We start from the raw sequence: 25,595 nt of genomic DNA, 5'->3' as shown, positions 1-25,595 counted from the left end.
CGCAAAACTACTTTCTCCGTAAGAGCGCGCATGTCGTCGCGAGTCATTCATCTCAGTAAAAGTGCGCGCGCCCCATGAAAACGCGCGCGCCATTCTGGCCAAAAGGCGCGCGAGTACGTCTTATGGAATTACGTCTAATGCCTTTGTTGAGTAGACGACGAGGGATTATTACTTCCCATTGTAATTGTGAGTATGGGGAACGCTGTAGGAAAATATCGACGAAAAAAAGGTGATCAAAGTTTATTATTTACCCTCGTGCCCTACTCCAACAGTTTCAAAAACTTGTTCATCAGCTAATAGCTATTTCACGAGACTCTGCAATCATTCAGTCTGCTAAACTTGGAGAATTCGCTGCCGATAGTCTACTCGGTTAACGAAGGCTCTGAAGCAAAAATAGACCAAAAATACACCGAGAGAGGGTTTTTCAATGAATAACGAGGTTTATTGGAAATACCCGAGAATACTTGCGAACAATACCGAACACATTTTAAAGTAAAAAATTTAACACGCCACGCACGAGCTCAGGGTAGATGACAAACAATAGCTTTTTTAGTTGAACAATGCGGCTATTTAGAATTGTAACGTTTTTAAGTACATGAAGATCTCGTTAATTTGTTGATTCTGAGATTATTCAGGTCAACCGACCCTCTCAGAGGGTTTTACTAAACCAACAAAACACAATTGCTCGTCCATAAAACAGTACGTTGTCCCGTATGTCCCAGATTACTTTTAGAGGGAAGTCAGGTATTTCTGCTTTCAGTTGTGTGCTTCTGTTTGATAAAAATACATGATTGCTGCTGGAGAGGAACGAAACTTAATGGCAACCACGGGACACGCCCAAAAATGAAACGCTAACCGACTGTGCCACTGGAGCACTTACATGAAGAATAAAAAAAACAATCTCTTATGTTATTATTTAACTGAACCTACCACACACCACCACAACTACCATCATCACCACCAACTATTTATGTTTAGAGTGGTTTCAATTAATCCGTGAAACTGTTAGTGGTATACTACACGTTTACATTTAGTAATACTAGTAAAATTCTGTTGAATTCTATTGTTTTATTTTGTATAACACGCACTGTTACACACCAATAGTTAGTGTTTCACAGATTAATTGTAACAACTCTAAAAATAGTGGTTATGTGATTATTTCACTGAACCTACCAAACACCACCACAACTACCATCATCACCAACTATCTAAAAAATAAATGTTTAAAATAGTGGTCCTATTTAGAGGAAGAGCATATTTTTTCAACCTTCTATATGGAATAAAAACAGTGTTGCTGGAGAAGAACTCTCAACCCTCGCATTTTATGGCGCCCACGGGACACGCCCGTACCGCCTATAAATACGACGCGCTATGAGCCACAGGAGCCCTAGTCTCGTTTGAACACTTATAGTATCTTAGATTACCCAGAGCCTTTATTAGTAGTACAAAGACGCTGGAAGCTTTCGAAAATGTTATGATTGCACCGGGGGATGCGTCGTCTTTAATGATCTCTTTTGGTTTTCAGAGGAAGCTAATCAATGGGAGAAATTCATAGAAGAGACATTTGAAGAACAAGTAAGTCTTACATATAAAACGAATAAATACAAAAAGCCCAAATAGTCGTATTCGTGAACCAGAAGAATGAAGACAATACAAAAACTGGAATTCGACTGTGCCAAATTTTCGTCGAAAAAATATCATTAATATCGATCGTGCATTTTTCAACGTTCTGCGAACTCGTTTCAATAATTTCCAACTGCTAAGCCGCTATTCAAACTAACGGAGTAACATCTGTTGATTTCTGCTTGGTCAGCGCTTTGTGGAGTGGCGGCGTTACTGGAAACCATTCTAGTGCAGGCCAATGAATAGCCTGCGTAGCCATATTCCTCGCTCGCTCTCTATCCCTGCTGAAACTCCACAAAAACGCTGGCTTCGCAGGCTAGCCAATGAATGACGGGGGTGATTTAAGGGTTCGCACAATATCGAAAGGGGGGACCACTTGACTGGCAAGAGATAAGCTCTCCCTATCAAATATCTAATAAGGTTCGTCTCATAGGCAAATTTGATCAATGGACTGAGGGAAGCGACCGACAAACAAGCTCAAGTGAATACCGCACTGCAGAATAAGACAAAAACGCTTACAGAGCAATTGAACCAGGCAGAGGAACAGCTCAGTGTAAGTTAAAAGTAATCCGATATGCTCTAAAGAAATGAATAAGTAAAAGTTAAATAGATTTTTCAAGCTTATCACCCTCATATGATACGATGAGAGGAGCAGATACGCGGTTGAGTTCAAGGCATAATATATAGATTTAGGCACTGCCTAAAGGCGAAGCCAGTGCATTTGTATTCTAAATAAAATTCAAAATAATAGTATTTAATAATAATAATAAATTTTATAAATAATTATAATAATCATAACCATAGTAAAGACCAGAATAAGAAAAAAGGTACTTGTACTTGTAGTCCTGCTTTAGTTCCAAGTTTGAATATTAGAATCTAAATCTTCACTTTTTTATATATCTTTATCCATTTCTATATTTTTATTTTCTTTATTTCCACTACCTATAAACAATAACAGCAAAAAGAAAATAAACAAACATGATGAGAAGAGAAAAATTTCAAATTACAATTGTATAGCATTCACACAATGGTGTCAGGACTAATCTAATTCTATGGCCAGGGAAAAACAGGGATAATAGAGTTCAGATACAGGGGAAGCATAGTGATGCCTCTGCGATCACCTTTTGGGAACGTGCTGAGTAATAAAAGTACTATAGACTACCTCTGAATTTGTTATTGTCCCCTTTAATATTTATCATAGACTTATTTTGAGACAATCATTTAATTTTATGGCCACTAAAAACAACACACTCCAGTAATCTGTCGAAAAATTGGCTGCCTTACAGGGGTGGTTTTATTAATAATAAGTAAAACTGCTTATCCAGTGCCTTTATCGAGAGCTATTTGCCAAAGACACAGCAGCATTCGAAGAGGTGCAGCATCTTGCTTTGATAAGTTTGATATTGCTGAAAAAAACAGATAACTTTTAATTATATGTAACAGCAAGTTCATTCTTTCCCAGAGCAGTCAGATTATAGAACCTCTAACCTAGCACTCTGCTTTGTTTAACTATTCATTTTATTTATTATTTATGTCTAGTTTTAATTTGTAAGGACCTTCTAGGATTAGTGCAAATTAGTTGTGAGGTGAAACAAACTAAAAAAATATTTTCCTCTCAAAAACAAGAAACTTACAAACTAACCTTAATTGTTCTTACCAAACAAAAATCAAAGCAGAGAAAGTATGAGAAATAACATACATTCGTTTACTCTTTTTGCCTTTTAGGCTGGCTCAGATTCTATAGTATAGAATAGTATAGAATTAGATTGTGCGAAATCCGAAAAGGTGGACCAATTTTTTTCCGGGAAGGAGGGGAGGAAGGGTATAAGTTCTCTGATAAAATAGTATAGAATAGAATAGTATAGAATAAGATTGACACGATTAACTTATAATTTGGACAGAAAAAGCCGAAGCAGAATTGGTTTTGTTCGAACAATTCGCATTACAGAGATTTATTTTTGACTACACCATGATAATAAAGTATATAGAATTGCGGTAAAGGAAAACTAGTTTGAATTTAAACTACAACTGAACAAGAACAAATAAGTTAAGTATCTAAAGTACTCAATCAAAAGCGATAAAATCGTTTATAACTAAACCTGCTGTAAGTACTTACTTATACGATTTGAAAAAGTGTCGTTTCATTCGTTTCAAGTCGGCTGGAAACCAACATTAATAATCATACCTTTCCTGCTTTATTATTTTCTATTTCTCCGTCTTTAGACATGGGTACTTTCTTTATTTTAGTCTTTTTGTAAAGACTTACTTTCGTAGACTTTCTTTCATCTCTGTGTTGTGAAATATAAGTCAATCGATCTTTCGCCGTGTGATAACCAGTTTGTTGGAGGCGAAATTCGACAGCGGAAAAATGTAGATTGTTTGATTTAAGCAATCCATGACTGTAATAGAGTTTCTCAAATAATTTTCCCACTTCTTAAGATTGGTTCTCACTAGGACGCAAGCGCAAACGGAAGCGCAACACAAGTGTGTATCGGTCAAACACAAGCGCAAGAAAATCAAGCAGTTTCGTTCTCTTGCGCTTATGTTCTGGTGAGAATCGGAAAACAACGTGCGTTCCGCTTGCGCTTACGTCCAAGTGAGAAGCAACCTTTAGATGTTTGGAAGTTTGTGTATTTCTCAAGTGAAGACGTCAGAGAACCGTGGTTACATAGCTATCGCGGGTAGGCAGGCAGGCAGGCAGAACCAGAGGGCTCCCGCGCGATGACCAAAAAAACTCAGTCGCATAGTTATATACCATTTTTCTATACCTACGGCCGCGCTGGCCCCGCTAAAAAGGCGCCTCAGGCAGAGCGACCATTACATACATAGGTAAAGATCTTCGGAACAAAATTGTTGGTTCATTTGGAGAGAAGTAAAACGGAGAACCCGAAGAATGGGGGGGGGGGGGGGGGGGTACACCACTCGCCAACTTTAACCCAAGCCCCCTTTGGGAAGTTTATCGTGGGTCCCTGAAAATTCGACCCCTCTAGCTGAGGTTTTCCTCAGTACTTTACTATGGACTGTCCACCCTGAACTCACCTTAACTAATTTTGATTTCTCTTGGAATCTGTCCATGTTTATCGGGGCAATAACAATTATATCGCTCACCTTTGCTAACATCACGAACGCCTTCAAACATGAATGATGGATGTCTGCTATCCTCAAAAACAGAAATGAATATTGAAGTTTGTCTTACCAGCAAGCAAAGGGAGACGTCGAGTCTAAAGCACGTCGGATTACTGTGCTAGAGAAACAGCTGGGGTGTATGGAGGTATGTTTACAACAACTGTACGTCAAAAATCCTTTTAAAGAGAATAAAAAACAAACATCGTCATCTCCATTATCATCACCAATTTCATCATTGTGACATGTAACACACATCAGCAAATTTCTTGCAGAGTCGAGTGTCGCTCATGAATCATGCCCAGCGGCAAACACTGCAGGCTATGCATATTATGACGTCACGACTTGATAGCGAGGCGGAGCAGCGACAGCACCTTAGTGACATCGTCATGTCATTCAAAGACTTTTGTGATCACGTGATTACCAAACTTGAGAGCGTCTCCAGTGATGTCTGCGGTCTTGACAGGGAGGTCAGCGGGCTTGAGGGAAAGGCAAGTCGTTTATCATTCCATCATGTGATTACTTCTTATCACAGATCTAGCGCGTCGTACTTATAGGCAGTACGGGCGTGTCCCATGGAATTTCGTCCCTCTCCAATCATGTATTTTTATAAATCATATGTACTTTTATCAAGTATAAGAAAAACAACTGAAAGCAGAAATACGTGACTTCCCCCTAAAAGAAATCGGGGACATTACGTACTGTTTGATGAACGAGCAATTGTGTTTTGTTCGTTACAGGCCCCCCCCTAATATTTTCAAAAATTATAAGGAAATGACCAGTAGAGGCGTGACTGTGCCCCCCCCCCAATATTTTCTTAATGTTTTGTATTGTGCCCCCCCCAATATTTCGAAACCTGCTACGGCCCTGCTATTGAAAGGCCGAAATGCCGTGTGGTTGTTTTGTTTGTGACTATGCACCGATAGTCATGACAGTCGTGGTCTAATTATCACTGTCTTTTTATACTACGTCGAAGCCTTAGAGATTTTGTAATATTTCCGTCTTGCTCTTTTACCTCTTGTACCAGATGCAGTTCTCTTTGACGGACGAAGACCGAATGCTTGTCAAGTCTATCTTAGGCGAGGTAGTGCATACGCAGGTAAATAAGTTGGTATTTGTACGGTTGTTTTCATGTCAAATATGCTTATTTTATGACGTTTTTATCTTATTAGAAACAAGAGGAAGATCTGATAGTTGTAGCCGAGAGAATTGCAGAGGAAGCCATTCTCAATAAGAAAATTAATGATAAAGTTGCTCTATTTGACTAATGACTTCGCCATCACTTCACCAATCGACACAAAAGTAAATAAAAATATATTTATAATAGATAAATCCACATATCCATATATCCAGTTAAACATATAATTATCGCATAAATTATATTAAGAATTCATCAAATAATCTGTGAATGAAATTGTAAAAAATATGACATTCTGATGGAAATTACTGTTTTGAACAATCAGACACTGGGTTGTGAGTTTTTTTGTACACTATTATTACTGAACAGTATTTTAATGTACAATATTTTAATGTAAATTTTATGTGTTACCGAATATATCATTGTTTGACTGGATTGTGTCAAGGTCACACAGGTGGTCCTCGTTGTTTTTTTTAGTTAAGTTCGAAGAGATTTTTTTCAGTGTTAAGAAAGTATTATCGCGTTAAAAAACAATACTTTGATAGAAAAATCGTTACTGTGAAAGTATGGTGGGGAGGCCGGTGCTGGGTTTGAAAGTGCTATTTTAAAGGGCCGACCATTCGGCTTTTGAGTGGAGGAATAGAATGATTAAAAAAAAAACCCTGCACACACTAAATCTTCCATCCCTCCCAAAAGCCATGTAGCAAGTTTAGTCTTGTTGTTGGCAGTACCCGCTGATACCCATGGTGTCGTCAGGGTGCAAGTTAGTGTCTTATACTGGTGGAGCTGGTACTTAGGTACTCCCCTACACTCCTGAGCCTACTCATAAAGCTACTGGAGGTCCGACGCACGCTCCCGCTTAGCTGTCTCATCAGTTTACTCTTCTTCATTCTCCGGCGAGCTCTCTTTGTCCATGAGCCGCACCCCTCAAGTCGGAGGCTGGGTTCTGGGGTGTGTACTACGTATTCGGGGATACGCTCCCTTGGGCGACGTCCATGCTGTCTGTCCACATCCTCTCCATGTAAATACGGTAAGTACTGGGATGATACGGAACAAAAAATGGCTTGAAGAACATCTCCATGTAAATACGGTGAGTACTTTCAAAAACGTATCCCTCTTTATACAGTGGTGCCTCCCCTTTTAAACCATCACCACCACCATCACCGTCACCACGATCACCATCACCATCACCATCACCACGATCACCACCACCACCATCACCACCACCACCACCATCACCACCACCACCACCATCACCGTCACTATCACCATCAGCATCACCATAGCCATCACCATCACCATCACCGTCACCGTCACCGTCACCATCACCACCACCATCACGATCAACATCACCACCACCACTATCACCGTCACCATCGCCATCGCCACCATCATCACCACGATCACCACCACCACCACCATAGCCATCACCATCACCATCACCGTCACCATCACCATCAGCATCACCACCACGATCAACATCACCATCACCGTCACCGTCACCCGCCATCGCCATCATCATCACCACGATCACCACCACCATCACCATCACCATAGCCATCACCATCACCATCACCATCACCATCACCATCACCACCACCACCACCACCACCACCACCACCACCACCACTACCACCACCACCACCATCACCACCATCACCACGGTCACCACCACCATCACCGTTACCGTCACCATCACCACCACCATCACCACGATCACCACCATCATCACCATCACCACGATCATCATCATTATCATCATCACCATCATCATCACCATCATCATCACCATGCATCATAACGCAACACCTACCTTCATTTCGGACAAGTCTGTTGATGTTGCCGGCTCCTCGCTGAGAGTATCTGAGTTGATAGCCGAGGAGTAATGCTCGTCCAATTTACTCAGATACTCGCTCGTGTCCGCACTGGTGTCTTGTTCAAAAGCTTTGGCCAGGTCTATTGCAGTAAGTCCGTCATCATCTTCATCGTACGGGTTACCACCCCTGAATGAAGTAGAGTGTAAAGAGATTGGTCAACAGGTAGACGACACTGGCAAGGGCGAGACACAGGTACAGAACTGTACCTTTTGCAAAAAAAAAAAACAATTTCAACATTTTTTATGTTATTATGGCTTGGGCGAAGTTTGTGCAGAAACGAAAGAGGACATGATATTTTTCCAAGTAGTGAATGGGCGTTAACTATTCTCCTCACTAGGAGGTATAAAGTTAGAGGGACACTGGTATTACCCGCGCGCCATGTCGATTTCCAATCTGGCTATTTTTAGTAAGCACCACCCCGCCACTGCGCGTGAGAATTTGCTCCTTTTATTTTGTCCTACTCTCACGCGGGTTCCCTGCTAGCAGAGGCCTCTTTTCTCTTTATTTCGCTGGGCTGGAGTTCGCGAGGAAAAGATACCTCTGCCATGGGTCTCAAGTTCTATTGATCAAACCGCCGTCCACGATCGTGGACGAGATCCAGAGCGCATGCTCCGTTCATTAATTACTGGCCACTATTTGAGCCCACAATGACTAGCGCATGCACGAAACGTATATTCGCTGCGGGATAATAAGCCCGCATTTAAAACGGCGTCCTCCGTAGAAATATCACGCGACGAATTATAAAAGAAGCCATTCAATGCCTTGTCTTCATTCAGAATTTTCTCTCTTTTGACTAACGAGTCAATCTTCCGTTTACAGGTTTTGCATATTCTTCTGGGAATAGCTGATTTAAGTTTACCAAGAAGTTTTGTAACATTTTCTTCGAATCCAACTGTGCGATATTTACATTGAAGAAACTCGCCTGCCCAGATGTTTTGAAATTAATCCCACAAACAAGACAAAACTCGTCTTTGCTGCGTTTGTTGTTCAATCTTTTTAGTGACGTTTTAGGTGATTGAAATTGAACAGTTGTTTTCTTTTTTCGAAGAGGAGAACTAACCGGAGTTTGATTCATGTCGATTCATGATTCCCGACTAAACCCATGCAAAGCATATTGACAGCTTTCGCGCGATGGTACGGGTTTTGGCACGTCGGTCGCTTATTAACGCTCACGCATGCGCAACAGAAACAGTTTCGACCCATGGCAGAGGTATCTTTTCCTCGCGAACTCCAGCCCAGCGAAATACAGAGAAAAGAGGCCTCTGCTAGCAGGGAATCACGCGGGTTGCGTGTTGTTGTTTTGCCAACTCGATAGGAATGAAAAGATATATTGTAAAATAACTGAAGAAAACAAGTCTAACTTAAGTAAGCAAGATTGGAAAATATACTCACAGAAAGCTAAATCCCTAAATAGTTTGACTTTTTTGTTTGTCTGAGCGGCGAAGTGCGAAGAAGAAAGAAAAAACCGACGAGCGATAAAATGGCTGTGATACCGCGTTTGATTCAAAATCCGACTCCAGCTTGTATAATATAATAATATACCAACATAACTACTATACCAATATAACAACATAATAACATATACCATATAATAATAACAACATCAAAGAAGTACAGTAATATATCCCTCTTTATTTTCTCACTTTTACAAAAACTCAACGCTCAGATACTTCAAGCTTGCTGGCTTTGATCATCACAAAAATGCATTCCCTCACTATAAGGATAGTTTTATGAAATGTTTTTTTTTTTTGGATTTCTTTCTATCTAATGTCTAACTTACAGATTTCGTTTGACCATTAGAAAGATAACGAATGTTAAGAAACCACGAAGAAGCAGCAAGTTAGAGCGGAAGCGGTGTTTGAAGCACGAGGTTTTCCGCTCTTGATTTTGAATGAAGTCTCTTTTTTTAACGTTTTCGAAATCTTGCAATCCTCGAAGTACTACATCCCCTTAATAAACCGCAACTGCCCGTATCCTTGATGCTAGAATGCAATTTTCGATGGTATTTGTGCAAATAGGGTAAGTTTTTTCGGTTTCAAGTCACAAAACAGCGGCAAACAACAAGATGTAAATGCCAAAGCGCGGGGGTAGGGTGAGTAAAAATGTCACGCGCAGTGGTGGGGTGGTGGTTACTAAAAATAGCCAGATTCGGAATCGATATGGCGCGCGGGTAATACCAAATTGTCCAATTCTTATCTTATGCTCTCTTCGTTATGCCCATTTTATGCCTGGATTAGTACTATTCCTGCTTTCTGGAACGCGATTTAATCCTGGTTTAAATCTATGCCTAGAATGGCGCAGATTAATGCCTGGATTAGCGCCACCCTCATTTCAAGAACGGGCCCCAGAGCATTATGACTATAGTACCGTTTGTATATGGGATAAATGACGCGAAATGAGACGATTGACAGTTTTGATGGATTGACATGGAACCCACCGACTGAGCAGAAGTTTCAGGCACTCTTTCTTTCCCCACATGGCAGCCACGTGTACTGGCGTGAGCCCGTCCACGGACCGCACGTTTGGGTCAGCGCCCGCGTCCAGGAACAACCGCGTCAAGTGGTATCCTAGCGATGACGTCATGGCAACGGCGATGTGAAGGGCGCTGACTCCATCTATCAGAAGACTCGGGTCGGCGCCTTTTTGCATTAGTCGAAGGACGCGCCTGAAACGACACCATTTTTAAAGCACTTTATAGCAGCTGACACGAACACATGTGTGTGCATGTGAAACAGGCGATATGCTTACTTTATATCCTCGTTCTCAACAGCTAATACAAGCTTTTGTGTTACTAGTGCGGTTTCACTGTCGACGCTGATCTCAATGCTGTCAAAAATCACAAAACAAATATTTATCATCACCATGAGTCAACCAACATCACAAATTCCAGCATCACCTCCAACTATTTATATGCTTAAAAAAATAGTGCTCCTATTTAGAGAAGGAAATAAATTTTTTTTAATACTTTTAAAGAGATTAAAAATAGTGCTCCTGGAGAGGATCCAACTCTCGACATTCGCATTTCATGGCGCTCATGGGACACGCCCGTACTGCCTATAAGTACGACGCGCTAACCGACTGTGCCACAGGAGCACGACTGCGTTAACTTTTCTTTAGATCACTTGTATAGCACTTTTTTAGAGGTGATGGATGCTAACATAGATTGTTCATACTCTACTTTTTTTAAATAATAACCATATTTCAACTGATATATGAAGTCAAAGAATGTATGTTACATACATAGGGTTTCAACGCTTACCATGGATCACTTGCACTGACGCGTGTCACCCTCTCCGCCATCATGTTGTCCCGCCTGAGATCCTCATCGTCCGATAGTGTGACCTGGACACCGCTGTCCACACCAGTCCTCTTCCTGGACAGGACTGGCTCTGGATTCTCGTCCAGATTGTTGTTGTGGTCGAGAAGATTACATTGAACGGCACTCTCCACCGATGTGGTGCTGACCAGCGTGTTGCTGCCACTGGACGGGACCAGCTGCGCGTCCCTGAGATGTCTGGAATCTCTCAAATTCCTGGAATTGATAGAATCTCTAGAATCTTTGGCATGATTGGAACAAGTCTTTGGTTGGAAATGCGCTGCATTCTTGGGATCTTTCTGGTGAGGGGAAGAGCTCAGTTTACTTAAGTTGATCGAGTTCCTGGAATCTCTTTGGTGTGACTGTGGCCTCATTTTGTTTTGTTGTTGTTCCGTGTTGGTGGCTGCATCTCGGACAAGGGTCTCTTCTGAGCTACAGCTGGTTTCGTAGTGGTCTAGTCGGGCTGATAGACGCCTTGTAACCCCAGCTTGGAACTGATCAGAGTCCACTTCGTCAAGACTATCAGAGCTGATTATGGGGAAGAGGACGTCTCTCTGAATTAGAAAATGCAATAGAACAAAATGTAAAGTAATGTTGTCTAGTAAATGTTAAAGACATCCAGTCTTCTCATAGTGTCTCCCTTACACATATATACTTCAGATTAAATTCATTTCAAGCATAGTCTTAAACTCAAATGCGATATGGAGCAGCTTATTGTATCTTTGACAAATGTGCTAAGCCATTTACTAATTTATTCAAACTAGGGGGATAGTGTCGCCTTGCAAAAATTTCCTGCATAATAATTTGCATTGCCTGAATAAAAAAACTGGATAACAAATATGCGAGAAATAATAGAATGTCAACGGCGAACGAACTTCTGGCAATGACGCAACCGACGGTGTAATCTACAACTTTACCTGTTGATTTAAACGTTCCTCGTGACGGCCATCAGCAGTAGCGCTATGATCACCTCCCCTTCCTTCTTTCCGCGCAGACACACCCCTTTCAGATTTAGCCTTCTCTTGACCCCTAGAAGGCACCCTTTCGCCTGAATCCTTACTAGACACGCGATCTATCTTCGGCTTTGCCTTATCGCTGTATGGGCCGCTCCTATAGGGGCTGGAGGAGGATGCCCTCACAAGACTGCTCCCTCTCCGCTTCCGCCTGTGCTTAGGCCCCTTGTCATTCTCGTCGATAACTTGTTCCTCCTGATGGTCATAGCTAGGGTTGTCCCGCTGTTGCTCGTGTGGGTCCCTATGCGAGATGTGCTGGACGTCGGAAGAGGGGTCGCTGCTGTCGGTGTGCTTCTTGGAAAGCTTTAGCTTTGACAACACACGTTCAACATCGGTTAATTTAGGATTCTTGGAATTAACACAATTTCTAGGAATTTACCTGGTGTTCGAGTCCTCGCAGGTAATCACACTGACTGCAGTCGCATTTGGCTGGCTCAGCATTATGCGCATGCGCGTTGGCTTTGACCTCTTTCACAACCTCTACTACAAAAAACTACTAATATTAGTAGGGATCTTCATATTTATTTTCTAATGGTTGAAATAGTTCGTACCTTTTGTCTTTTCCTGATGTGATTTTCGTCTCTCCTTAGGCCTATATTTAAGGGTAAAAATAAAGGTAAAAATACATGTTTCAGTTGCAATGTCGAAATAAGTATTTTTATGCTGTTGGCCTACCTTTCCAACGGTGTGCTGGTGGAGTTTTCTTTAGAATCGATCATATCTGAGAAGCAGTAATATTTAACAAATGTGAATGGAAACGTGCTACTACCCGGCTCACAAACGAAAACCGATGTGACCTTATCGAGCCTTATATACATCATGAATAGTCCGACTTTTCTAGAATAATTATACTGAACTAAGTTTGACAGGACAAATCACCGCGCACCTTTCCAGGAGTGAGGCGGAGGATCAGTCACGACGTCATACTCCGCAGGTATCTCCTGAGACAACATGAGATCAACGTTATATGCAATTTCGATGCTATGAGACATACGATTACAACGATTAATTGCTGGTTTTCTATGCTTAATATTGTCTTACAAAGCACATATATTCTTTAAGGATCATCAAGGCGTTACATGATCAAACTTTGTTGATGAAATATTTTGGTAGCTGTTAGATTTTCAAGAGATACCTGCTTCTTTAGTAGGGGTGGTTCTGCGCTCTTTTTCTCAGTTACAGACTGATGCAGCCGTTGTACCCTGGTAAGTATTTGTTATCAGTAACAGTTATCATGAGGGTATATAGAAGTATATGGAGTATGATAAGTAACGGGTATAATGAATAAGACGATGAAAGTGTGGCAGGATAATGTGGCACCCTTACAGTTTATCATCGATGGCCGAAGCGTTCAACGATGAGCCCGAGCGCTTGTTGTAGAAAAGAAGGTACACCGTCTTATTGGTCGAGGATCCAGGAAACTCCTGTTAAAATTATAAGGTTTATTAACTAAATAGCCATGATTCTTGAGAGTAAAACGCATTGCCTTGAATAGCTTACCTTTGAAACTAGGTGATCGTCGAACAGATACCAGTCAGCGTTCCGGCCGTGTCTGGTATACGCCTTGTAATGACCACTGTCATGATCTGAGAAAAATAAACCATCTTTTTCATCAACACAATCATTATCACTCGTCTTATCATGATCACCATCATCATCATCATTATTTTTATCGGTATATCGTTGGTGCATTTCATGCCACCAACGGGACACCGACTGTGCCACAGGAGCACCTATCAAATATTGAATTCGATCTCTTTCATGATCATTTTATCGATCCTTTTATAAAGAATATAACAGTGCTCCTGCAAAGGATATCAAACTCTCGACTTTCGCATTTCATGCCGCCCACGGGACACGCCCGTACTGTCTATAAGTACGACGCGCTAACCGACTGTGCCACAGATAATTACACAAGGGTTTGAAACAGTCTCTTACAGTTTTATTTTACCGATCCTATAATATATAATTAAAATATCGCTCCTGGAGAGGATCGAACACTCGACTTTCGCATTTCATGGTGCACACGGGACACGCCCGTACTAGTTCTTACCTCCTTCGTGGCAGATACAGCCAATCAGATCGTACACGTACTCGCCGTTAGTCAGGGAGGAGTCCCTCGGGGAGTTTGCGCTTTGCATAAACTCGCGCATGTCCAGCTCTTCAAGAGGATAGTCCACGGGCGCCATGATCTTCTGGTTACTATGTCGGTACCTTTACAACACATGATGTACATAAGGACCACAGGGTATTAGGAGGAGCATATAGCTATGCTTTCGCTTTTTAAATTTTTTTAAATCTCGTTATATGAATTTTGAGGTGTATGATAAGCGAGTCGGGGAACAGACAGACAGACAGACAGACAGACAGACAGACAGGCAGGCAGGCAGGCAGGCAGGCAGGCAGGCAGGCAGGCAGGCAGGCAGGCAGGCAGGCAGGCAGGCAGGCAGGCAGGCAGGCAGGCAGGCAGGCAGGCAGGCAGGCAGGCAGGCAGGCAGGCAGGCAGGCAGGCAGACAGACAGACAGACAGACAGACAGACAGACAGGGGCTTGGTCGCGGTACAGGTTGAGTACCTTACCTTTTGAGGTGTACGATAAGCGTGTCGGGGAATCGACAGACAGACAGGGACTTGGTCGCGGTGCGCTGTGCATTACACATGCTGCACGGCCATAGATCCTCAAGCTCCTCCCTATACAAAGGTAACCATGGAAATGTCATCCGTCAATCAAATCCGAATGTTCTGGCAAATGTCAACTCACCTATCTACGAATGTCCTCAAGCAGTCCTGCAGCTGCAGCTTGCATGAGGATGATGTCTTTGCCCGTATAGAATCGTGATCCGAAAAACGGCTCATCTGAATAAAAATGGAATTCGTTTTTTCCTGCACTCTAAGGTGATCCGTGATGATACGATTCTTACCTTATCCATTTCTAGCCTTGTCAAGTTTGTTAGTTGGATGGCGATATGGTCGTTCCATCGAAGGTCTATGACGTCATTTCCGACTATGCAGCATCCGGTACAATACTTGGCTGGAGGACATCGGGAGCAGTTCTTACCCTGAGAGTAACAAAGAAGTTAAGGAAAAGGTAGAAATATACTAGGGAGAGGGTGAGACAAACAGAATGGCAGGCAGGAGCTCAGACGGATGGAACTACTGACAAACTGACAGACGGACTGTGAGACACAACATACAAGCAGCAAGCAAGAAAGGCAGAGAAACGCACCTCATAGTTAACAAGATGAAGTGTGAATGGCAGGGCAGTAATCTCGTGTCGCTTGTTGTTGTTGCCGGGAAGCAGTCTTGACAAATGTCCGTACAAGTCGTGCCCAGTCACCCTTTGAGGCAGAGTCACCACGACTGGGTGGCTGAACAGGCATCCCACGTCCTGATGAAAGATAAATAAAGAGCTCAATCAAAAGCTGCGGGCTATGCTTAAAATAGGAAACCTAGGTCAAGACGCTTCTAGACGACGGACGACAACCAGAAGAGAACTTCTGTTTGTATCGTAATTGGATTCCAGCCGAGTTCTTCTGTAAGCCTAAGTGACGGAGTAGATGCGTGTGGTTTTAGACGCGACACTTTATATCCCAACTTACCTCATCCTCTGTGCGATGTTTAAACATAACCGGAATGTTGTGGAATCTAAGGAGATTGAATTGGTCAAAACATCGAAGTCTAACAAACAGTAACATGCAGTAAGATAAAGCAGATAGATACCTGAATCTGTGCTTCAGACTGCGGCTTGTGTTTGATCGTCTGGTACAAATCTATGAAGGCAATATGTCCAACAAAGATCAGATCAGATTGATCTCGTGATACCAAGGCAGGGCCGTACCAGGGGGAGGGGCAGTGGGGGCACGTGCCCCCGAATATTTTTAAAAACTATAAGGAAATGACCAGTAGGGGCGTGGTGGCCTTCTCCCCTCAATTAATTCGAGCCTGGCTACGGCTATGCAAGGTCATTATATTTACTCACCGGACAGTCAATGGTTATATCGGCGTCCTTTAGCATAACCTGGAGGAAAAAGATGGAAATCAGGAGAGGATTCGATACCAGAGATGGGAGGTTCAACCAAAACATGATGCTTACCCCAAGACACTGTCTGCAAAACATCCGCCCACAGCCGTCATGAGTAAGCAGCATCGCGTTAGTCCGATCTTCCAGACAAAGACTGCATGTGAATGTAAGGTGGTACCCCTCTGGAAACGACGCCCTTCCTTCCCTCCTTCGACCACGCCCTGATGGATCCACTACGTCTCCCTCTGCACACCCTACCGCACCGTAATCGTCGTATTTGTGCTTTCGCGATCCCAGATGATCAGGATCCCTGTGTTTTCGCGATCCCAGTTGCTTAGGATCCCTGTGGGGCTCGTCCATGATCACGTCCTTGTTTGGCCTTAGCTTGGTGGTTTGGTCGTTGTCTTTGGTGTTGATACAGTTTGAGACCAGGGATAGAGGTGGAGGGACCGGTTCGAAGGCGTAGTACTTGTTCTGCTTGTCTTTAGACGGGGAAATAGTTTCGTTGTCGCTCTACGGTATAAAACACACAGATAGTCAAGAGTCAAGACAACATAAATAGTGCAAAGTCATGTCAAGGCTGGTCCCCACAAGGACGCAAGCGTAAGAACAAGCAAAAACACGTAACAGTTACAGTACTGAGAATTAGACAAACCCAAGTACAAGATCAAGAAGTGCATTAAAGTCAGCAGTATGAAACGGGGAATATCTCGCGTTGCGCTTGAGCTAGTGAGAACCAAATCTTGGAGTAGAGTTCGGCGCTTTACCAGAATAGCAAGCAGTGCTCCGTCGGACACCACACCGAGTATGAGTGTGTCAAGGTCTGGGCGCTCGTCAGGAGGTAGAAGCCCCACCAGAGCACGCTTTACTTGCATCGCGGTGCTTGGCTTGCGCACGTAAATCCGCAATCTGATCAAATGAAACAAGATAATTTTCTTAGCTACTCCATCCTTCATAAAACACTTGACTGATTTATGGGAGAGGTAATGGTAACCTATCATTATATATTAATTAATTCATAAACTAATAATCACAAATTCACCATGCGAATAACATATTCCAGATGATAGCTTACCTTAGCGCACGAGGCTTATCGGAGTTCATTTTAGCGTGACCAACAAAAGTAACGACTGATAAAGAAACCAAGAAGGGTTAATTAACAAATAAAAGGCAGAGTTATAATCGGAAAGACGTGGCGTTAGATTAAGATAGCATGGACGCGTCACTTTTTAAATTTTCGCATTTTTTCGTGTGAATTTACATCAGTCAGGGTTGGAAAAATGTCGCACTTTACTTACTGAACGTCTGTAGCTTCTGACTAGCCAGCGGCAGCGAAAGGAAGGAAAACGCCTGGTATGTCACAGATACGTGACTACAAGCAGTACACGTGATCTACACAAATGCAACAATGTATCAGAGTCTATATTTTGAAAGGTTGCAAATCATAAGCAACAGAGACGCTCTGTCTCTAAATCAACATCAACCACCTTCCAAAATAGCTACCTTGTTTCGAAATTGACCCTGAAACGTATCGACGATGATTGATTCATTCTTATCCGTGTATAAACTGCATTAGCAAAACCGTATTGTTAATATATATATAAAATAACAGCATATTCAAAAATAGGTCATCTTAATCATCATCATCACAACACTAACCTCCACCAGCTCTCTGCGTCTTTTGCACACAGCTCGTTGGTAAGGCTTCTACGCATTCGTGGCTTCGCTGTGTTCAGCTCCTGGTGCAACACCTCTAAGAAGAGTGCCAGAAATTCCTGACAGTCATGTTGTGAGTAGCCCGAGAGCTGAGGAATGTACTTCTGTGCAAGACTGTATAATGCCGAGGGCTCGCAGATTAGGTAGCAGCCGCTCCAAACCTTGTCGATCAGGCGACCCAGGCACTCGCTGAACCTTGATTTCTGAAGAAAAAAAACGTAAATGCAGTGAAAAAGCCTGAATGACACGATCAACGCCAGTAGCAGTAGTATGGTAGCTATAAAGGTCTGAGGGAGGGGGCGCAGACTTGCAAGGACAAGAAAGCCATCAGACTATCATTGAACCGAAAGACCATCCTCAGAGGACGGAAATAAAGGTGTCACGCCGGTGTCGCACGCTTGCACGTTACTCACATCGTGATGTTTGGTGGCATTTTGATTCTTGTGACCGCCACCTGTAAACATAAGCAGATAGCGTTTGTCGTACGTCATAGATACTGATGAGAGAATAAGTACGTCGTAAAAGTATAGACGTCACGGAAGGGGGTTCATACTCACTTAAAAAAAATCTCTGGAAAGGTTTGATGACAAACAAGCACTGCAGACCGGCGTTCATGAAACAGGTGTTACCGAGATTTTCGAGACCGCATAGTCCAGGCTGTGGATCACGCAAATCTAGAAACAAGAAGGCAATGATTACAAAAAAAAAAATCCGAAAAAAATATAAGGTATGTGCCAACTCAAAGGATACATGGAGACAGAATTGCGAAACAAAATCATTTTAATATGTTACCAGCAAAAGAAAACCGGGAAAACGAATTTACAAGAGAATAATTTGTTATATGCTAGTCCTACCTTCATAAACCGCTAGACCACTTTGCGCGCTGTGTCCACGTGGAACCGCTGCACCGTGTCCAACCTTGATACGGCGCGCCAAGTCTTGAACCCGCTTTCCAAGAACCCCGCCACGTAGGCCCTCGGAAGGCCTCGCTTTCCCTTCCGTGCAGGCAACATCCTGATAACGAAAAAGCAATACATAATGCCTGGTGCACACTTGTGACAATAACGACATAATGACATAAGAGAAAAACATGCTTTTTCTCGTATGTCGTTATGCCCATGTCGTTATGTAGGGCTAATGTCTTTATGTTGATCAATTCACGCTTGAACAAACGAACATAAAGAGTCCGCGCCTATGTCGTTATTTCAATTGTGTAGTTCCAGAAAATATCCATACCCCCCCCCCCCCCTATCGAGGGGGTCTGAGGTATGACCCCCCACCCCTCTGAAATTTCCAACCCCCTGGTTAAAAAAAAATTAGTACAGTAACTCTAAAGGAAAAAGGGCATTTTACCCCCCTTCCCCTCTGGAAATTCCAATCCCCTAAATTGGGGGGGGGGGGGGGTATGGATATTTTCTGGAACTACACATTGTATGCACCGGGCACAACTATTGTTGAAGGTTTCAGCTTCGAGTTAAACAATGAACTAGGCATATTGTGCGTATTAGATAACAGTGCTTAGTTTAATGTCTTGCCTTTTCTAATTCTCCTGACTTCTGTAGCTCCATCCTCCGCTCGTCAATGTGAGTTTTCAAAATGCTCTTAAGTGTAGCTGAAAACAGATTGTATAACTAGAGTTATACAGACACATACGGCAGCACCCCAATAAATGTTGATGCCATACAAAGCATCAAACATTTCACTCATGTGTAAATTTTTGAATATGGATAATGAATAATAAATATATATGAGGGGGAGGGGTCTAGCCTAAAGTTATCATCTCTCGTTCTCCGAATGAAGCGAGAGACGTCTATTCAAGCTAAGAGGGGATTGTGAGATATTTCATAATGCTGTCTAACCTTTTGTTGAGTCATTCAGGTCGTCAGCCACACCCTCCAGATACCTCTCCTTCGCCCTAGTCTTTTCCACAGGTTTACCACGATGTAGCGAGGACTTGCGTAAAGGCTCAGCCGTGCCAAACGTGTAGCTCATCTTCTCAGACGGTCTAGAGTCATATGTTGGTGCTTGAAAGCGACCAATAGCCGTCCTACCATCATCGTGCTTGTCAAAATCTCCATTGGCAGCTAAGTTTTCTCTTACCCTGCGTCTCTCGTCAGGTTTACATTTTCTATCCGTGACAAAATGTGATGATAGCCCCTCGTCAAGAATTCCTCTAGGTTCAGTCACTTTTTTCTCGCCCCGACACTGGCTATCCGTCTCGAGTTTTGTTATCCTAGTCCCTGAGATCTTCTCTTCGTTGTCATCTGTGCCATCAACTGAGGTCTTTTGGTGTGGCCTGGCACTCCATATTGAGATCAAATCACCTGGCGTATCGTCACTCGAGACTGTCTGATGTCGTTGCTTTTGACTGTTGTTGACGACTCGCAATAGGCTGGACTCGACCTTATTTCCTGTTGTCACACTCTTTTTCTCAAAGTTGTATCGATTTTTTTCAACTCTTTTGTTGTGAATATTGGAGTCACCCATATCCATTTGATTCTGGTTTCTCTCATTTTCTTTTTTCCCAAGTGCGTTTCCATCTTTTTCTTTCCTCTTTTTTCCATCTCCTGTAGCAACAGCTTGGTTTTTCCGCTGCTGCTTGTTTTTGTCGATGCTCGATTTCGATTCTGTTATAGCCGCTGGGGTTTTACTGAATGATAGGGCATAAAATAGGAATGAATAGCCTCTCTTTTTTCCATTTATAGAAACACTTTCGTGATTACATTAGCAAAAAAGTAAACAAATAGATAGATAATCATGCTTAATTATATAAATCTTTAAATTTTCTTTTCTTTTTCTTTGTTAATTTGATACTCTTTGATACTCTATTTTGATGCTCTTTTTTAATTTGATATACAAGTATTTCTTTTCTTTTTTTTTTAAAGGTGCTTTTTAATTTTTGTTGTTGCTGTTAATTTTGTCATCAAATCATCGTTGAATCGGAAAATACCGCAAAGTATGACACTTCCCTATTATTCCTATTCTTTTTTACTGAGAAATCGAAAAGAACAAATACAGTGGCAACCTGATAACTCTAGCTTGGATGTAACTGTTATTCGCCACCCTAATATGTTTAAAGTTGATAGACTTCCACTAAATTTTTCTTTATTCTATTTTAAAGCAAAAAATTATGAAAGAGGGTGGTGAACCTGTGGTCTTTCAAAAAACACTTGCACTTTACTGTCGAATCCGTTGTATCGCGACGCCACATTTTCAAAACATCGATTTGTTTTTGTCTTTTGGGATTTTCGGTTCCGCTAGTCAAATTATTCTAAGCAGATTCTTGCCATCTCTCGCCTAGTGCAGTTGCCTGGCTTTCTGTCGCGACACTGTCTGGTTTTCGTCTAGAGGATAGCCAGGGAAGTGCACAAAGCGAGACTTTGATTGGCTCAGAATGATTTTACTGACGGAACAGAAAACCAAAACAAATCGTGGTCGCGATACAACGGATTCGACAGTAATGTAAACAAACCCACCCATTACGACTGTATGTGTTCGATTAGGCACGGCCATCGACCTGTATACAAGGGTGGTAGAACTGCACGAAAAAAATGGTGGCGGTAGTGATCGTGGTGATGGGAGTATGACAAACATGCATATGAACTGACCTTGAAGATCCGATACCGTTTACCAGCTGTGCGCTTTTTTCTTTCTCAGATTTTAGCTTTTCGATTTGTAACTAGAAAAAAAAAAGACATTCTGACAAACCGAGATTGGGGAAAATTTAAAAAGTGTGTGAATTTTTCTTTAAATTGAGTGCAGCTACGAAAAAATAAAATGGTAACAAGTTATTGTGTATAACTAACCTCTAGAGAGTACTTGTCTTTCTTTAGAGCTGAGATGATTTTCCACGCATCGGAAGCCAGTCGATCCTATATTTCAAAAATAAATTTTACACACAGCACAAACAACACAAACAAAACCAACTTGACAAAACAGCTGAAAATACTTTTTTTACTACGACGCCTTTCACTGTATATAAGAGACATTAACTATTTGAAGCCCTCACAATCCACCAAAAGAGTGTTTTTACACACCTTTTCCTGTGCTTGTAGCTCAGCAGAGAGTCGGTTTTGCTTCTCACTCACTGCTTCTTCTTGAAACTTAGCGACAAGAGAACTCGTCTGCTTTAGATTGTTCAATTCCTCTTCGCTTCGAAACTCTTGGGCAAGCCTCTGCTGTTTGCTCTGCTCTATTGTTTCTACCAGTTCTGAGAAAATATTATGATTGTTCATGTTAAGCAGCTCTTGGGAAACTCTGAAACATTTCAAAATCACTCTCAAACTTGTAGAGTCAAACAAGAAAAAGGCGTACATTTATTTTTCTCATGAAAGCTTACCTTTAAAAGCACCCAAGGAACTGGGTTTCAATAACTCTTTTGCTGAAGCCATCGTGGATAGATTATGAACGAAATTGCTTCGTATAAATTAGCAAAAGTCGGCAAAAGCACAGAATAACACATTCGTCCATTTTGTCGTTTGTTCAAAAGACTGTTATTTCATACTGAATGCTGAAGTGACGTCTCGTTTGCGCGCCATTTATTTTGAATTTTGCGCGCGCACGAACCGGAAGTCGCGATTGCTATAAACAAAGAGATGACTAGAAATAACAACCACAAATAATAAACAAAAATGTAATAAGTACCATATCTTTATTCTAGTTGGATAGAAATAATGCTAATTATAAATGCGCTGAAAATACGAAATATGCTTCCAAAAATTAGTATCCTTCAATAACAATTTCCATACCACAGGAAGCCCAAAGTTCATGTTCCAGCTCGGTCGATTCCTTATGATTAGGACATTCTATACCATATTTGAGCATTCCAGATCTTAAACTAAACTATCATATCCTTTCTGCGTTTTAAATTATTGTAAAGTGTTTGAAAGAGCTTAAAAGTGTTTTTAATGATTATAGTCGTTTGCATTATATCCAAATGTTTACCCGACATCAGTACTTGAAGCACTTCCCTGATCTAATACTCATCTAATGCTTCTGGCCTGTATAAGCTGACAACCAATTGATGACGTCATCCATACAATACCCCATTGGTCCCGCACCTCCCTGGTAGACAACGTGATTGTTCCTTATGATGTACAATCTGATTGGCAGAGCACCGTAGGCCACATTAGCAGCGTTTAGCATGGAGTCAACAAGCACGGGGCATATTGCATTCTGGGAAGACAGCTGCCGCGCGGCGACACAACGTTCGGTCTGCGAGGAGTGTGTTGGAATGTTGTTATTCTGAAACATGAAAAAAGACGAAGTAAGTTAAAATTTATCTTCTTTGCAAGTAGATGATTTGATAGGAAACGCGGAGAAGTGGTCATCAGTTAAACGTAAAGCGTAGTAAAACAAGCAAACGTTTTAAACGCTTACTCTTGCGCTCAGGGGCCGGTTCCTGGAAGGCCGATTAACTTAACCCTCGATCAGCGCCTAATCCCGGGTTAAAATTCGCTAATCGTAGGTTAGCTAACCGACGGATAACTCACCGTTCCCGAAAGCCATGTAATCCCCCGAATTACTAACCCTGGATTAAACGAGTGAAAAACTGGTTTGAGGAGTAAAATCCACACAGGGTACCCAGTATATCAACAGAAAGTAACTTAAATTTACCTTTGGGGATTTTATTTTCGCAGAAAAGCCCCAAAACACCTCTACATCACCTGTAATTACCACCATTTCATGGCCAAAAAAGTGTCATTTGCAGGATTCGAGTTGGTGCGTGACACTAGCGAGACAGATTCATTTCAAGTATAAATTTCATGTAACTTTCTGTCTGTCCCAGCACAATTTTCAAGTCAGCAACGCAACGAAGGTCACATAATAAAGCGAAATGTTAGGATATTTGATCCCTACATTGTTTTGTGTAACGTCTTTTTTGTCGACAACTTTATTTTATGAAGCTTTAGTTCTACTACAAAGTTTGGGAGGCCTGTGTTTCGCCAACTAAACAGTGGGTTAGCGAGTTAACCCACCTCGCGAGCAGGGTTAGATTTTACCTCCAAACTGACCCAGAGCTAGAGCTAACCAGCGTTTCGAGAACAGAACTAATCTGGGGGTAAATATTTAATCGTGGGTTAGGGTTAATTTAACCCTGGGTTAGCGCAAATCGGCTTTTCAGGAACCGGCCCCAGGTTCCAGTGTGAGTCAAGAGCTACTTATGTTGGGATTGCGTGCAAGAAAGATCAAGACTTTATGCTATTTCAAACCGAATCTAATATCTGCATGACAAAAATGACTTCAGCAGTCATTGAGCCATGCAAGGACACAAAATGTGCAACAAAACCTCAAACAAACTTATATGTGTTTGCGTCCACGTCCTCTCATTCAACCTACAGTATATATAGAGGAGGAAAATGAGACGAATGCAACAGAATTTGCGAAGCCTTACAAAACATGCATGGGTTATAGGAAAGCATGGAAGCATGGCTTATAGGAAAATAATAACGCTTATAGTATGTATCTAAAAGTAGAAATCTAGTTTTTAATTTTGAAGTCCATCAAAACTGACCTGCGTGCAATTATTGTGATATTATACCCATAACAGTTACAAACTCACAACGGATACATGAACCATTTGAAATCTGCTATATATAAGATTAAAAGTCTTCTATATATAAAAAAATTGATAGGATGTGTCGTATTTGAAAATCCTCAGTTCTGTCAAGCCATATTGTGCAATGAATGTGGTTTAAAAAAAACGCTTGATTTTACGCTAGGAAGTGAAAAGCGCTGAGTATCTATAACAAATACGAGACCAAAATTTGCTCCCCTCTCACCTCATCAAATGCCCAACCGTCGCTTGGATGTGCTTCTTCGATGTAAACAATAACAAAATCTGCGACATCTTTAAACTGCACAATCATCTTCTCGTATTCTAACATCTTTTTCATAAAAATTGGACAAGTGCTGCTTCCAAAATTAACCACCAGAGGTCTCTCGCCTTTAGCGAAGTCCAGTAAACGGCAAAACCCCTCATCGCTCAGTGAAACAAGTGGAGAGTTAAATGCTTTGTTGTCAAGTTTCACCTTTTTGTTCATATCCACCGAAATGCTCTGCCATACATTTTCGAGCATTTCTTTGCCAAATAGCAATTTCCAGTACATCGTTGGTGGTAGATCGGTGCCCGAGAGAAGATTAAAAGCCCATCTAAGAAAATCGTGCGTAGCAGGGAACTGTTTCAGAAAAGCTCCAATACGAAAGATGACGAAAAGAACTACGTAAATAAAAAACATTTTCAAAGTCATCCATCGTTCTGAAAACAACATTGTTATTGAGTGATGCCGAGTTTGTTTGTTAATCTTGGGGTCTTCGGGCTATTTATACTTCACTTTGATGCCTAGTAATTCTCCTAAAGGTGTCATTAAGCTATTGTTATTTAAACTATCAAAGCAACAAAAAAATTCGAAGACAATACTACGCGAAGTCTTAGGAGACTGGAAAATGCTTCACTGACATGGGGTGGCTATTTTTACGCACTGAAGTAAAAAAAAAACGTTCTAAAAATGTTACCTATGACAAGTCTTATAGTACAAATCCTTGACATCCTTCAAGAAACGTCTACTGAACTCCCCTAAAAATAAGCTCACCTTTTTTGTTTCCGTGACACAGCAAAATATCTACGAAGAAGTAATACCTTCCCTAGATTGGAAAAGCTGTCTCGACCAGGGTTTACGGAACCCTTCTTCCCGGGTTTCTTATGTTTGGCACTAATATCGCCATTTGTCCAGCAAATCACGACTCTTAAGGTTTGTACCGCCAACTTA

General features: G+C 41.8%; 3 protein-coding genes, 1 long non-coding RNA gene and 1 other non-coding gene across 6 annotated transcripts; 1 reads left to right on the top strand and 4 right to left on the bottom strand.

The window, feature by feature from the left end:
• The first annotated feature begins 136 nt into the window (after positions 1-136).
• LOC116615381 lies at positions 137-6,333 on the top strand. The gene is made up of 7 exons (XM_032376943.2): positions 137-229; positions 1,526-1,575; positions 2,057-2,176; positions 4,823-4,894; positions 5,022-5,237; positions 5,774-5,845; positions 5,919-6,333. The coding sequence occupies exons 1-7, from the start codon at positions 193-195 to the stop codon at positions 6,012-6,014; spliced, it is 663 nt and encodes a 220-aa protein (XP_032232834.2). The 5' UTR covers positions 137-192; the 3' UTR covers positions 6,015-6,333.
• LOC125558938 lies at positions 2,791-5,046 on the bottom strand. Its single transcript, XR_007306188.1, has 2 exons — positions 4,820-5,046; positions 2,791-3,029 (listed from the first exon to the last, which is right to left on the bottom strand). It is a non-coding gene; the product is annotated as an uncharacterized LOC125558938 (long non-coding RNA).
• LOC5508150 lies at positions 5,859-22,363 on the bottom strand. 2 transcript variants are annotated; one of them, XM_032376935.2, is made up of 36 exons: positions 22,166-22,363; positions 21,864-22,036; positions 21,633-21,698; positions 21,435-21,505; positions 19,686-20,476; positions 19,362-19,438; positions 18,681-18,840; positions 18,384-18,500; positions 18,240-18,280; positions 17,770-18,029; positions 17,614-17,677; positions 17,409-17,502; positions 17,186-17,240; positions 16,878-17,019; positions 16,183-16,623; positions 16,069-16,107; positions 15,810-15,859; positions 15,689-15,734; positions 15,316-15,477; positions 15,011-15,148; positions 14,851-14,945; positions 14,670-14,780; positions 14,144-14,304; positions 13,591-13,676; positions 13,417-13,514; positions 13,226-13,292; positions 12,977-13,031; positions 12,766-12,811; positions 12,642-12,682; positions 12,470-12,573; positions 11,995-12,399; positions 11,021-11,631; positions 10,510-10,587; positions 10,199-10,426; positions 7,698-7,887; positions 5,859-6,921 (listed from the first exon to the last, which is right to left on the bottom strand). In XM_032376935.2, exons 1-36 carry the CDS (start codon positions 22,215-22,217, stop codon positions 6,649-6,651), a joined length of 5,688 nt encoding a protein of 1,895 aa, XP_032232826.2. In that variant the 5' UTR covers positions 22,218-22,363; the 3' UTR covers positions 5,859-6,648. The 2 variants fall into 2 exon arrangements, with proteins under 2 accessions (XP_032232826.2, XP_032232827.2); XM_032376936.2 differs by having other exon boundaries at positions 12,470-12,570.
• Trnai-uau lies at positions 10,748-10,854 on the bottom strand. The gene is made up of 2 exons: positions 10,817-10,854; positions 10,748-10,783 (listed from the first exon to the last, which is right to left on the bottom strand). It is a non-coding gene; the product is annotated as a tRNA-Ile (tRNA).
• Positions 22,364-22,460: 97 nt separating the features above from the next.
• On the bottom strand, positions 22,461-25,139 carry LOC5508151 (thyroxine 5-deiodinase). Its single transcript, XM_001628695.3, has 2 exons — positions 24,609-25,139; positions 22,461-23,070 (listed from the first exon to the last, which is right to left on the bottom strand). The coding sequence occupies exons 1-2, from the start codon at positions 25,095-25,097 to the stop codon at positions 22,813-22,815; spliced, it is 747 nt and encodes a 248-aa protein (XP_001628745.3). The 5' UTR covers positions 25,098-25,139; the 3' UTR covers positions 22,461-22,812.
• Between the last annotated feature and the right edge of the window lie 456 nt (positions 25,140-25,595).

This window comes from Nematostella vectensis, chromosome 13, assembly GCF_932526225.1.
Source record: "Nematostella vectensis chromosome 13, jaNemVect1.1, whole genome shotgun sequence".
NCBI classification, from domain to species: Eukaryota; Metazoa; Cnidaria; class Anthozoa; order Actiniaria; family Edwardsiidae; genus Nematostella; species Nematostella vectensis.
This window is presented reverse-complemented; position numbering and strand designations above follow the sequence as displayed.

What these genes read in the sequence shown, in the direction of transcription:
- LOC116615381 (XM_032376943.2), top strand. Translation starts at nt 193, where the DNA reads ATGGGGAACGCTGTAGGAAAATATCGACGAAAAAAAG. An exon ending in AAGAGACATTTGAAGAACAA is followed by an intron (nt 1,576 to 2,056) that starts GTAAGTCTTACA and finishes TTCGTCTCATAG; the next exon opens with GCAAATTTGATCAATGGACT. An exon ending in AACAGCTGGGGTGTATGGAG is followed by an intron (nt 4,895 to 5,021) that starts GTATGTTTACAA and finishes AATTTCTTGCAG; the next exon opens with AGTCGAGTGTCGCTCATGAA.
- LOC5508150 (XM_032376935.2), bottom strand. Translation starts at nt 22,217, where the DNA reads ATGGCTTCAGCAAAAGAGTTATTGAAACCCAGTTCCTTGGGTGCTTTT. An exon ending in AGCTACAAGCACAGGAAAAG is followed by an intron (nt 21,699 to 21,863) that starts GTGTGTAAAAAC and finishes TTTGAAATATAG; the next exon opens with GATCGACTGGCTTCCGATGC. An exon ending in AAGACAAGTACTCTCTAGAG is followed by an intron (nt 21,506 to 21,632) that starts GTTAGTTATACA and finishes TTTTTTTTCTAG; the next exon opens with TTACAAATCGAAAAGCTAAA.
- LOC5508151 (XM_001628695.3), bottom strand. Translation starts at nt 25,097, where the DNA reads ATGTTGTTTTCAGAACGATGGATGACTTTGAAAATGTTTTTTATTTAC. An exon ending in ACGGTTGGGCATTTGATGAG is followed by an intron (nt 23,071 to 24,608) that starts GTGAGAGGGGAG and finishes TTCATGTTTCAG; the next exon opens with AATAACAACATTCCAACACA.